Source organism: Telopea speciosissima, chromosome 11, assembly GCF_018873765.1.
Source record: "Telopea speciosissima isolate NSW1024214 ecotype Mountain lineage chromosome 11, Tspe_v1, whole genome shotgun sequence".
In the NCBI taxonomy this organism is placed as follows: Eukaryota; Viridiplantae; Streptophyta; class Magnoliopsida; order Proteales; family Proteaceae; genus Telopea; species Telopea speciosissima.
The window spans coordinates 1,747,371-1,761,166 of NC_057926.1; the positions used below are offsets into that span (position 1 = coordinate 1,747,371).

The 13,796-nt window shown below is 41.2% G+C and overlaps 1 protein-coding gene across 2 annotated transcripts in view; it reads left to right on the forward strand.

The window, feature by feature from the left end:
* LOC122646140 (beta-amylase 8) overlaps nt 1-13,796 on the forward strand; it is a 44,332-nt gene that overhangs the window by 11,535 nt on the left and 19,001 nt on the right. For both annotated transcript variants that reach the window (XM_043839632.1, XM_043839633.1), the window contains exons 5-6: nt 1,782-1,976; nt 3,089-3,253. In XM_043839632.1, coding sequence (XP_043695567.1) covers nt 1,782-1,976; nt 3,089-3,253 — 360 coding nt within the window. The remainder of the gene's footprint in view (nt 1-1,781; nt 1,977-3,088; nt 3,254-13,796) is intronic.

Consider the following 13,796-nt stretch of genomic DNA (forward strand, 5'->3'; position numbering starts at 1 on the left):
CCTATGTTGGAATGCCTTTGAGGATGTTGACCACCTCTTTTTTAGCTGTCCTTTCTCCTCCAGGATTTGGTCCTCGCGTCTGGCTCGCTGCTGGCCAGCCTATAGATTGATTTTTTCCTTTCCAAGATTAGTGGATTTGGGTTGACATGACATTTGGAGGCTCCTCTGTTTTGCAACCATGTGGGGAAACTTGCTTTTGGAGCGGCCATTCACCATATTTGGTTGAAGTGTAACCTTAGAAGATGAGCTTTCAACTCCACATCTTTCCAGCAGATTTGGGACTTCATCTCCTTTGACATCAGAAGCAAATTGTCTGTGATCCCTTTTAGATGTATTGATTCTCCTAAAAATAGACACATTGTAACCTATTGTATCCCCCCACTCCTTCTAATGTGGGTGCGATGTTTTCGGCTTTTGCCTTAGCTTGTATATTCTTCCCCTTTGCAACCCCTGGTCTCCTTGCTTTTGGTAATGACATTGTTATTCACCCAAAAAAAAAGGCATGTTGTTGCCTTGGACCCAAGAAGGCTCTAACGCCCAGGGTTTAAAGTATCGGTGCGTATCGGCTGATACTGCTCGGTATCGGTTAGTGTCGATATGATACATACCGATACGTATCTATTTTGTTTTAAAAAACAATGTATCGACCGATACATGTCGATACGATACGATACAGCTGATACGAACTGTTTTCAAATTTTTATTATTTTTTAAAATGTATCAGTCCGTATCGATATGTATCGGTCGATACATATCGATACACATGTCTTTTTCATATTTTACACCAAACACTAACCAGAACCCCTAAAAAAATTTTTGGGGGCCTAACCCCCCCAGAGAGATTTGTTCACTTGCTATGGGTTGGGCCGATACTAAATCTCAACTTTTTCTCCCTTCGGGTCACGCCACAAAATATGTCGAGTTGGTTCAGATCCACATCGCACTCGAATCCTTGGAATACAAGACATACTCGACACTTCAAAAGGGAAAAGGTAGGTTTTTTTCAAAAAACTTGATCTTTTGCTTCAGATCTTGCATTTTAGTTCTCTTTTTTTTGTTGCTATGATTCAAGGAGAATAGGTTCAACTAACTATTAGATGCATGCTTTGTACACATTTGCAAAGATTTGAACTCAAATCCACCATTTTTCACCCAAAACCAAAAATGGATTCCTTAAGGGTCAGTATTATGCTTATGTTCAGTCAGTACACAACACCATCCTAGTTGTTCTTATTCTTGAAGACCCTTACAGACATGAGTTTGATCCACCCCGACATTCTTCATGGCAATAGAGTGACTCTGCATGTAAGAAATCTCATCTTTTATAACAATTTAGAAGTGCCGCACTTGTCTGGTTATACATTATTCACAATTCTTAGTGTATATGCATGATATATGACATATATTGCTTGTTTATATTGTTTTTTGTGTCAAAAAATGTACTTCCATGTGTATTTTGATCATTTTCATGCGTTTCTGGACCGATCGATATGTATCTCCGATACGATACGATACGTCTCTGAAAATTGCCAGACCGATACGATACCCAATACCGATACTTTAAACCTTGCTAACGCGTAGGCTACACCTTGACAACTATGTGCATTATAGTGGTCATTGATGTGAATTTGCTTAACACATACAAGGTAATCCATGATCTATGCTACATCCTTGTGCATGATGGTGGCTACCGGGAAATTAGAAATATATGATTTGCTTTGGTTCCTTTTTTGGTGCAAGTGGTTGAATGGGTTTATGGAGTCATTCTTTTAATTCTGCAGGTTGTTATGGCATTTCATGAGTGTGAAGCAAATGTTCCTGGTGAGATGCTGATCTCCCTTCCCAAGTGGGTTTTGGAGATTGGAAAAGATGACCCGGATATATTTTCAACTGATCGTGAAGGAAGGAGAAATACCCAGTGCTTGTCTTGGGGCATTGACAAAGAAAGAGTGTTAAAGGGAAGAACCGGCATTGAGGTATGGTCACAAATTTCTTAATATTGATGGCAGCCTTTTGTTTCCTATTCGTGATGTAATGTTTTTCCACCCTCCTTTGAGTATGACTGTTTTCAGTCTTGCTCTATGGCTTTGGTAAGGAGACTGGATTTATTCTGGTCCTTTTACAGCTCTGAATGAAAATAGTTTTTTGGACATCAAAACAAATGAATATTTTATCGCACTTTTGGTTTTTAGCAATGTTTTACCATAATAAGATTTACGGAATTTTTAGATTTGAGAAAAACCCCAGCATTAGAAAGTTGAAAATTGCACCTACCGCCGAAAATCCAATTTTTGTTCTTGAACTGGGGGGTTGACTTTTTTTCCTTTTGGAAATTGATTTTTTCACTATTTTTATTGGATTCAAATAGGGGGGTATTTGCTTATTTATGAATAATATCTTAAATAAATGAAATACAAAAACATTTACTTAAATGATATTAGGCATAAATAAGTGTTTGTCTTGTCTGTCTTGGTTCCTAGCATAGATAGGTGTCTGTTTACCAAGAATTTCCAGCAAGATCTCGAGATCTGGCACTCATATAAAGGACCTAGATGGGCATTTTCCTATGTCAAACCGAGATCTCGACCAAGATCCGAGATCTTGGAGATCTCGGCGAGATATTGACATTTTGAGACTCGTAGGCAGTCTCGTCTCGGGATTTCAAAAAACCGAGAAACTCTGCGAGATCTCGCGAGTTCTCGAACTATGAAATAACCTTATGACGTACTACTAAGTACTAACTAATGGCAAGGAGTCTTTTAATAGAAGGAACAAAACTAAAACCGTAAGATCGATAGTTATAACGTACTACTAAGGGCAAACTACTTGCTCTGTTTCGACATACTGATCTGTCAGTTAAGCCTCCTTGATCAGTACTTTTGCCAAAGAAAATTCTTTTATATATTTGCTTCTTGTTGAGGCTCTTTATAGTTTAACTAGTGAAAATATATAAGTAAAATAGATGATCTCCTATGGCTAATAAAGTACCTCTGGTCACACTGTGGTCTTGTAGGCTCTGTGGGTGATCTGGGAATATCTCCAAGTCCTATTAAGTTCATAAGTAATGGGCATTCTCAATTATATGTAGGTGTATTATGATTTCATGAGAAGGTTCAGGACAGAGTTTGATGACTTATTTGCTGAGGGCCTTATTTCTGCTGTTGAGATTGGACTTGGTGCTTCTGGGGAGCTGAAGTATCCTTCATTCCCAGAAAGGATGGGATGGAGTTACCCTGGTATCGGTGAGTTTCAGGTATCTATTTATCTTAGAACCACATTCTATGTGTTTTTCTTCTTTTATTAGGTGTAATATTGAAGCTCAAAATATCAATTGTATGGGATCAATTATTGTTCTGTATTTTGGAGTAGGAGTACATACTACAGAACCAACTAATTATCTTAATGTAGTTAAATTATAGAATGTGAAAATAGCATGGTGTACATCTCAAGTTATTGGAGATTTTCTTACACTCACTGCTATGTGTGTGCAGTGCTTCTTGCTCTGATAAGAGAATGTGTGTTTCTTGAAGCCAGAGGCACTCTGTCCTTTCACTCTTAAGTTTTGTATCTGTTATTCTGAGATTCTTTTAATAGGTATTCTGACAGTATCTTTGTATTATGATAATCTAATGGTATTCCATTATCTGGATGAGAATTGAAAGAGCTGGTAAATATGGATATGCCTGTTAAAATTAGATACTGTTTCTTTTGTGCCTTACATGAGTGTATGCTGGTCTGCAAGGAGTAGATCGTGTAAGAGAAGGCACTGAAAAGAAATCTACTGGTTTTGCCTCAATGGATAATGATCAAATTTAGCTTTACTGTAATTTTTTTGGGTGAATAAAAATTCATTACCCAAGGAGAAGAAAAACAGGGGGAGGGGGGCAAAGGGGGACAAGAATATACAATGGAGCAAACCTGAAAACAAAACATGATACAAGATCACCTACAGTAGAAAGAGTGGGGAAGATTCCAAGAGACGACAATTAGCCTCTAGGGGAGTCAGCACATCTAAAAGGGGCTACAAACAATTTGCTTCTGATGTCGAAAAAGATGGTGTCCCAAATCTGCTGAAATGATCTAGAGTTGGGAGACCATCTCTTGAGGTTACGCTCCAACAAATATGATGAATAGCAGGGCCAAAAGCAAGTTTACCCACAAGGTCACAATCTGAGGAACCTAACTTCCAAATGTCATATCCACCCAAATCCACTCACGCTGAAGAGGCAAGATTCGTCTTCATAGGCATTCCAGCCAAGGATGCAAGAAGTAGGGATTGCAATGTGTCTCTGAATAAGGAAAGCCTGTGTTGGGAGGCAGTAGGTAAGGACCTGCCAAACTGTGAAGCTTTGGCGTGGAATATGGGATTGAACCAAATCAAGTTGTGCCAAAGAACAAGAAGTTTTGATAAGACCCCAGGCCGACTTCAAGCTGAATAGACCTGAAGGAGAGGCAGTCCAAGAAACAAGATCTCCCCTTTCAACCGGCCTCCTATGGATACCTGAGAAGGCAGACCGTATGGGACCCAATTGGGTGGAAAAGGAGATAGGAGGGGCCTAAACCATGGAACAAGAACTCGGCGATATCTCGGTAATATCTCACTTTTTTGAAACAACGAGACAAGATGATAGGAGAAATAGGAGGAATGCATTGTCTTGCCGAGATCTCGGTGGTCTCGCTCATCTCGGTGGGAAACCGTGGTATACAAACACTTATTTATGCAAGAAACCAGAACACTTATTTATACTAGGACAGACACTTATTTATGTCTAATATCACTAATATCATTTAAGTAAATGATTCATTTACTAAGATATTATTCATAAATAAGAAAATACCCCCTATTTGAATCCAATAAAAATAGTTAGAAAACCAAATTCCATAAGGATAACAAGTCAACCCCCTAGTTCAAGAACAAAAACTGGATTTTTGGCAGTAGGTGCAATTTTCAACTTTTAAATGCTGAGGTTTTTCTCAAATCTAAAATTCCATAAATCTTTGTTAAACAAAACATATTGAATGAGAATGCTTGAATGATCGATTTGATCAAACAAGCCTTATATTTATAATATGAAGAATTACATCCTAATGACAATAATACCCCTAGCTTAGCCGACTTAACTAAGCAGTACATAAACATAAAAATAAAGCTGTAAAAGGACTAGAATATCCCCATGGTATTCTGGTGTACATTATTCAACACTCCCCCTCAAGTTGGAGCAAAAATGTTACTCATGCCCAACTTGACTACATTAGGATGAAACATCTTTCCAGGCAGTCCCTTGGTGAATATATCAGCACACTGATTAGTAGACTTCACATAAGGAACACAAATAAACCCTTCTTCCAATTTTTCCTTGATGAAATGCCTATCCACTTCAACATGCTTGGTACGATCATGCTATACCGGATTATGTGCAATGCTGATTGCAACCTTGTTGTCACAATACAACATCATAGGAAGACGAATAGGAACACCAAGGTCTTGTAGCAAACCTTTCAGCCAGAGCAATTCACAAATGCCTTGTGCCATAGCACGAAATTCTACTTCAGCACTCGAAGGAGCCACCACATTCTGCTTCTTGCTGCGCCAAGTGACAAGATTGCTACCCACAAAAGAACAATACCCAGAGATCTTACGATCTGGAGAACCAGCCCAATCAACATCAGTATACGCCTAGGGGTGTAAATGAATAGCCGAAATCCGTTTCCGTATCCATGTCCTTATCCGTTTAGCACTATTCGAATCTGTCCGAAAGCTAAACGGATGCGGATACGGATAGGCTATAGCTATCCGAAAAGCTATATTTACATGTAAACGGATAAAATATCCGATCCGTATCCGTTTAGCACTATCCGGATCCGTCCGATAGCTAATCGGATGCGGATGCGGATATAACACTATCCGAGCCGAATCCGATCCGTTTACAGCCCTTTTTTCGCCTCTATCCTCAGGTGATCATGAGGAGACAGGAGAATTCCTTCCCTAGGAGTTGACTTCAAGTAGTGAAGAATACGAAGAACAACCTCCATATGGGAAGAGTAGGGATCATGCATAAACTGACTTACAATACTCACAACAACAGCAATGCCAGGATGTGTGTGTGAGAGATAAATCAACTTCCCTACTAGTCTTTGGTGGCCTTTATCAACAGGTTCACCCTCCTTTTCTTCGAGACGAACATTAGCTTCTATAGAAGTATTTGAAGGATGACACCCTAACAAAGCAATTTCAGCCAATAAATCTAGGACATACTTCCTTGGGAGAGAAAGATCCCCTTAGAAGATCTGGTAACCTCAATCCAAAGAAAGTACCTTAGCTTTCCTAGATCCTTAATCTCAAATTCATGAACAAGAAAGGTCTTTAAACGGCTGATCTCATCACCATCATTGCCAATAACCACAATATCATCAACATAATCTATAAGGATAGTGAGTTTTTCACCAACCCTCTTTATAGAGAGAGTGTGATCAGCATTACTCTGCTTGTAGCATACAGAAATCATGGCCTTGTGAAACCGGCCAAACCATGCTCGAGGTGACTGCTTCAGCCCATAAAGTGCATGCTTCAATCTACACACTTTGCCTTGATTTTGTCACAAGAGAACCCTGTTGGAATGTCCATATACACTTCTTCATCAAGTTCTCCATTGAGAAAAGCATTCTTCACATCTAACTGTTGTAAATCTCATCCAAGATTGACTGCACAAGATAACAAAACTCGGACAGTATTCAACTTTGCAACAGGGGCAAAGGTCTCCTGGTAATCAATCCCATATGTTTGAGTAAACCCTTTTGCCACGAGGCGTGCCTTATATCTATCCACAGTGCCATCCACCTTCTGTTTCACCACAAACACTCACTTGCATCCAATAGTCCTTTTCCCTGGTGGAAGAATCACAAGCTCCCATGTGTCATTTTTTTTTAAGGCTTCCATTTCTTCCATCATTGCTGCCTTCCACTTTCCATCTGAAAGAGCTTCTTGCCAATTTTGAGGAATACGAACAGAAGAAGGAGAAGAAACAAAAGCACGGAAAGATGGAGAAAGGGAATCATAAGAAACAATATGAGATATAGGGTGTTGAGTGCAAGCCCATACACCTTTGCGAACAACAATAGGTAGGTCAAGAGAAGAGGTATTACTAGGTGGAGAAGTAGGTTCTGGATCCGGAGTTGGCAACTGGATGGGTTCTTGTGTCATAGTGGATTGAAGCTGCTTATGTCTGGTTTTGCTCTTTGCATAAACCTTCAAATTTGATGCATCAATCCTCCGCTGAAATGCACCAATAGTTTTCTGGACTGAAGTGATCTCCCCCTGTGTAGGAATTTCGGTGATCTCCCTTTGTATAGGAATATCTCCTCTTCCCCCTGAAGAAGAAGAAGGGACAAGAGCAGGAACCTCCCAACAGAAGAGGGAGGAACAGGAGAAGGAATAGGAGTAGACTCATCATGCACATCTCTAAGGGAGGGGTCTATGGTCAACGCATCTTCACTAGAACTTTCCCCCTGAAGAGGTGGGGACGAATAATTGGAGAGAGTCTCATGAAAAACCACATCCATACCGACCATGGTATGTTGGGCAGGAGGATAATAGCACTTCTGCCCCTTTTGGGTAGCAGAGTAACCTAAGAAAATGCAGCGGAGACCACGGGGCTCAAGCTTACCAGGGGATTTCATATCCCTAGCATTACAGACACAGCCAAACACTTTAGGGGGAACAATAAAGGAAGAAGAGCCATGTAATAGCTCAATAGGGGACTTGGAGCCAAGAACCCGAGTGGGCAGCCTATTAATTAAATAGGCTGCAATGAGGACAACATCCCCCAATAAAAAGATGGAACATTTCGAGCAAACATAAGTGCTCTCTCCACCTCCAAGAGATGACGAAATTTCCTCTCAACCACACCATTCTGGGCTGGAGTATCAACATAGCTGATCTGATGTAAAATCCCATGGGCAGTAAGGTATTTGTGAAACTGATCTTCCATATACTCTGTCCCATTGTCACTTCTCAATACTTTGAGAGTGGCATTAAATTGGGTTTGAACCATTTTATGAAAATGCTGAAAACAGGAAAAAACCTCATTTTTTGTATGCATCAGATAGACCCAAGTGGATCTGGAATAACAGTCTATAAATGTGACAAACCACCGATGACCAGAAAGAGAAACTTTACAACTAGGATCCCACACATCAGTATGAACCAAGTGAAATAAGGAAGAACTTCTTTTATTAGAAATAAGATAATTTGAACGTATCTGTTTGGCCAAGACACAAGCCTCACCAAAAAAATCCTCCTCATTACAATGCTTAACCAAAGTGGGAAATAAATGGGATAAATTTCCTAAGGGGGGGGGTGTCCTAATCTAGAATGCCATTGGTGTAACACAGAAGAGAAAGAAGAAGTCTGACAGAGTTGGAAGGTAATGCTCTTGGAGGAAGAAGCCCATCATCAAGCATGTACAATCCACCATGCACTTTACCCAATCTAATCGTCTTCCCCGATTCCAGTTCCTGAAAAACAAATTGAGTTGAAAAAAAAGTCACTTTGCAATTCAGATTTTTTGTAATGCTACTAATAGAGGGAAGATTAGTAGTGAAATTCGGAATATGCAAAACAGAGGACAAGGTAAGAGAAGGGGAGCAGCTAACGGATCCTTTTCCGGAAACTGATGAAAGGGAGCCATCGACTACTTTGACTTTATCCTTGCCAGAAGTAGGGGAATCGGTATTAAAAAGGCTAGAAGAATCTGTCATGTGATCAGTGGCACCGTAGTCTATGATCCATGGAGTTGAGACAACCGATGCACAGTGACCAGCAAAGAAAATACCTGAACGGGCAAAGTGGGAACCTGATGGAGTGGAGTAACCAGCAGGAAGAGATGTAGTAGAGGCAGCAGAAGTCTGTAGCATACGCCTGAAAGCCTGTAATTCTTCCTGGAGAGACCATGTTTAGCAGTGGGGGCTGTAGCTACACTTTCAATGTGATTAGCCTTGTTTTTAGTTTTAGCACGAGCACGTTTGGCTTCAAAGTCAGCAGGTTTGCCATGTAATTTCCAACAATTAGCTTTAGTGTAATATAGTTTGTTGCAATGGTCACATTTAACAAGCTCTTTTGCCGAAGCAGCCGGAGCAGCATTACCCTCAGATGGAGGAATAGGGCTGGAACCAGCAGCTTGTAAAGCTGATCTCTCAACTGTAGGGGGGAGCAACATGGCAGCTTGACGGGTCTCCTCAGTGTGAACAAAAGCAAAGGGGTGCTCCAATGTGGGGAAAGGTACCCGGCCAAGAACTTGCACACAAATTGGATCATATTCAGCATTAAGACCAGCTAAAAAATCATAACACGAATTTGGTCCACATATTTGCGATAAGCAGCAATGTCCGCAGCGGTAGAAGGCTGGAAACGAGAGTAGTGATCCAATTGTTGCTATAAACTCTTGAGGGCAGCATAATGTTTGGAGACAGATAACTCCTTCTGAGTAGTAGCATGGAGTGCCTTACGAATCTCATAAAATTGGGCATCATTCCCCAACTATCCATAGGTTTCCTTGGCAGCAGTCCATATTTGTGTGGCTGTTTCAAGGAGGAGATACTGACTAGAGAGATCAGATTGTATGGAGTTCAACAAAAATGACATAACCATAGCATCATTAGCAATCCATCGAGCCTGAAGGGGGCCCTCATCAGGGGGGCTGTGTAGAAGTGCTAGTAAGATGGCCAGTAAGTCGTCTTCCAGCCACAGTCAAGGAGAGAGAGCTGGCCCATGTTAAATAATTTGTACCATCCAATTTAATAGCAGCAGCATAAGGGAGAAATTCAGTCGTAGACTGACCATCACCTCTAGAAGTGGCCGTGGTTAGATCAGACATCATGAGGGAATCAAGGTACTCAAGCAGCCAGCCAATTAAAGCTCCAGAAAACCAGATCGATATGGGCAGAATCGATCAGAAATTTGGGAAACTTGATGTCTTCAAAGAACTTCAATAGAATGGGCTGGAACTGAGATCGAGTGCACCAAAAATAGAGGGAAAGCTTCCTCAAAAAAATTCTGAAAACTCTGACAGTTGAGATCGATGTAGGGGAATGGGCTGCAACTTGAAAAGTCTTCAATTGCCGATGGAGAAACTTGATAGATGCTGTCCAAAGTCTGCTCGTGAAGCTCCAAAGTGAACAATCAACCTCCCAAGTTGATAGGGTTGATTTTCAAAAAACGAGCAGTCCAAAAAATCGCAGAAGAGAAAATAAAAACAGCAGCTATCGAAAAAAAAGCAGATCATCTATGGTGAGGTGGGATGGAGGACAGCATCTAGATCATAATATGATCACCTCATTAGTGCTGCCCTTGAAGGATGGAGAGAACCAAGAAGAGAAGAAGAAGAGAGATCGAGAAAGAGAGAAAGGAGGTGGAATTGATGGAGAAAACAGGTTTTGTATAACTTAGATCAGAGAATTGGCTCTGATGCCATGTTAAACAAAAGAAATTGAATGAGAATGCTTGAATGATCGATTTGATCAAACAAGCCTTATATTTATAATATGAAGAATTACATCATAATGACAATAATACCCCTAGCTTAGCCAACTTAACTAGGCAGTACATAAACATAAAAATAAAGCTGTACAAGGACTAGAATACCCATGGGGGTATTCTGGTGTACATTATTCAACAATCTTTTTTTTTTTTTTTTTGGGTGAATAAGAATTTCATTACCATAAGGAAAAGGGAAATAAAGGGCCCCGAAGGGAAGAAAGAAAAATAAAGCCAAGCCCAAGCTTAGCTAGCGGCCGGCTGAAGCAACAAAAGAAACATTTGAAAGGCCCCAGGAATCAACAATGAGCCTGTTCCTTGGGGTGTCAGAACAACTGGAAGGAGGAGCTAGCGATAACTTTGCTTTAATTTGAAAGGAAATGGAATCCCAAATCTTCTGGTAAGAGCGAGAGTTGGAGGTCCATTTCCTGATATTGCGTTCCAACCAAATGTGGTTGAGAGTTGCACAAAACGCTAATCGGCCAACAGTGTCACAAATAGAGCTGCCCGCAAAGGTCATGTCAATCCAGATCCATTCCCTTGAGAAAGGGAGGATTCTTCTTAGAGAAGGCCAGCACTTGGAGAGGATGCCTTTCCAGATGGCAGTAGCAGTAGGGCATTCAAAAAAGAGGTGATCCAAGTCTTCAGAATTGTTCCAGCAGAGGCAACAGGCAGGAGAGACTGAGATCTGCGGCATCTGCCTAGAGCAAAGAAAAGCCTGGGTTGGGAGGCATTTGGTGAAGATTCTCCAAGCTGTGAAGCAGTGGCGAGGGATGTGGTGCTTGAACCAGAGCAGCTTGCGCCAAGGAGCTAAAGGACCATGCAAACGGAAGAGATTCCAAGCAGCCTTGGAAGAGAAGGAGCAAGAGTTGCTGGTCTTCCAAATAACATAATCACCTTTAAAAGCAGGCCTCCTAGAGATGGTGTGGAGCTCATTCCAGATGAGATTGAGGGAAGGAGAGGGAGGAGGGGACCAGCCAGCTTGATCAGTAATATCGGCCACAAGAGATAGCCTGTGTAGACCCGATGCGTAGATGGTTCTAGGGGAGACCAAATGTAGGAGGATTCCCAAAGGGTGCCAGTGATCCAACCACAGGTAGGTGGAGAGCCCATCACCGATACTAGAGTGAATAGCTTGAAGGACCAGAGGACGGCTAGCTAGGATCTTATGCCAGACCCAAGAGGCATCAGAGGAGGCTGAAGCAGTTCAAATGGAGTCCTGTCTAAGAAGGCCTGAATATAACCAGTCGACCCAGATATTCTTCTGCTTTGAGGCAACCCTCCAAATGAGCTTGATGATTCCCGCAGAGTTCACATCTTTTATTCTGCGAATACCAAGGCCACCTTCATTTTTAGGGAGACACACCGCTGCCCAACTGGTAGGGTGCAGGAATCTAGCTGATTCAGAGCCCTTCCAAAGGAAAGAGGCCATGAGGGACTCCAAGGATTTAATAACAGATTGAGGAAGCCCAAAGATGCCTGACCAATATATGTAAGACGATTCCAGGACTGATTTGATGAGAACCAGTCTGCCAGCATAGGAGAGAAGCTTGCCCGTCTAAAGCTGAAGCCTCTTCCTAATAAGATCAAGCATGGGGGTACAGTGATGAGCAGAGAGCCTTGCCGGGATCAAAGGGAGGCCTAAGTATTTGACAGGCAAACGGCCTTCAAGAAAGCCAGATTTCTCCAAGAAGGCTGATTTGTCAAGCTCTGGAACCCCTGCAAAGAATAATAAAGACTTGGCCGGATTGATGCGAAGGCCAGAGAGCTCATGGAAGTGCTGAAGACAGAGCAAGATGGACTCAAGAGAGGCTAGCGATCCCTTGGAGAAAAACATCAAGTCGTCCGCGAAGGCTAAATGAGTAAGCTTGAGAGCTTTGCACTTGGCCATCGGGGAGATATGCTTCTGATCAGTGCAAATCTGGATCTCTCTGGAGAGGACTTCCAAAGCCAAAGTAAACAGGGGAGAGGGGGCAACAGTGCTAAAAACCAGAAGTGCGGTAAAATATTCATTTGTTTTGATGTCTAAAAAAATATTTTCAGTTAGAGCGATTTTGACAGCATTTGCGTACACCAAATAAGGTTTGACCGAACCATAACTTCTTCAAAATAAATCAGATTTAAGCAATCTTGGATTTGTTGGAAACCTTTCTTAAATTTAGTTGGCTTGGCGGAGTAAGCCTTGGCCATCTCAAGCAGGTGGACGTTACCTTGGTGGAGACATTGAGGTGAGCTTGGCTCATTTGATCCTTTCCGAGTACTTGGCTTGTTTTTTTGGGCTTAACTTAAGATGTGGTTCCAGAAATAGAGTTGCTATTCTTGATTTAGACAAGTTTTCGAAACGAGCTAGTTGAGGATTGTAAAGCATAGTTATCAAGGCGGGAAGGCGACCATGGCGTTTTAGAGGGTAAAAAATCAAGGCGACCAAGGAGGCTAGACGCTAGGCGATGCCTTGATAACTATGTTGTAAAGGTATCCTTTTTGTGTCCTCAAAGTGTCTTTTTATAGTAAAAAAAATTTGTAGAGAAAAAGTTCCAACGGATATATTTTTTAGACATCCAGCTTGCCGTTTTAGGAACCGGTCTCACTGGATCTTTCAATATAGCCTTTGAGGAAATAGTCGTTAGGCAATACAGGTCATCTGGTCTAGCCATTTCAGGAATCCGACGAGCCGTTTGACAAACGGAGCCCACTGTTTCCTCTCGGGTGTGCATCCGGTGATCCGGTTCTCAGGAAACTGGATCCGGTTGTCCTGAAATGGCTTTGTTTCATTTTATTTTTCTCTAATTTTTGTCTAAGACCTCCTATGCTATTTGGGTCAATTTTAGGGTATTTTTTGGAATCACCTAGGGTATATCTAGGTTATGTGTGCATATTATATGCAAATGCAAATTTACAAGAATACAATAGGTGTTCTAACTTAAGCTGAGTGCATGTGAACAATCTTGTCATTCTTCTTTTGCTTGGGGGTCCTTGATCTTGATTTTTCAAATGATGTTCTTCAATCTTCATTTATAATTCTTGTATAATTGGTCAAGGTTCTTCAAGCTTTTCTTGAGCTTCATTAGCTTTTAAGTCTTGTCTTCTTCTTATGATCACTTAAACATAACATTATTATTTTTATATGTTTGTTATCATCAAAACCACTATAAGAAGAGGGGCATTTCCCAACAAATATATCCCAGTTGACAAAAACAAGGGGGAAAGGACATTGCCACCAGGGTCTTGGAGATGAAATCCCATTTAATGGAGTCAAAATCTTTGT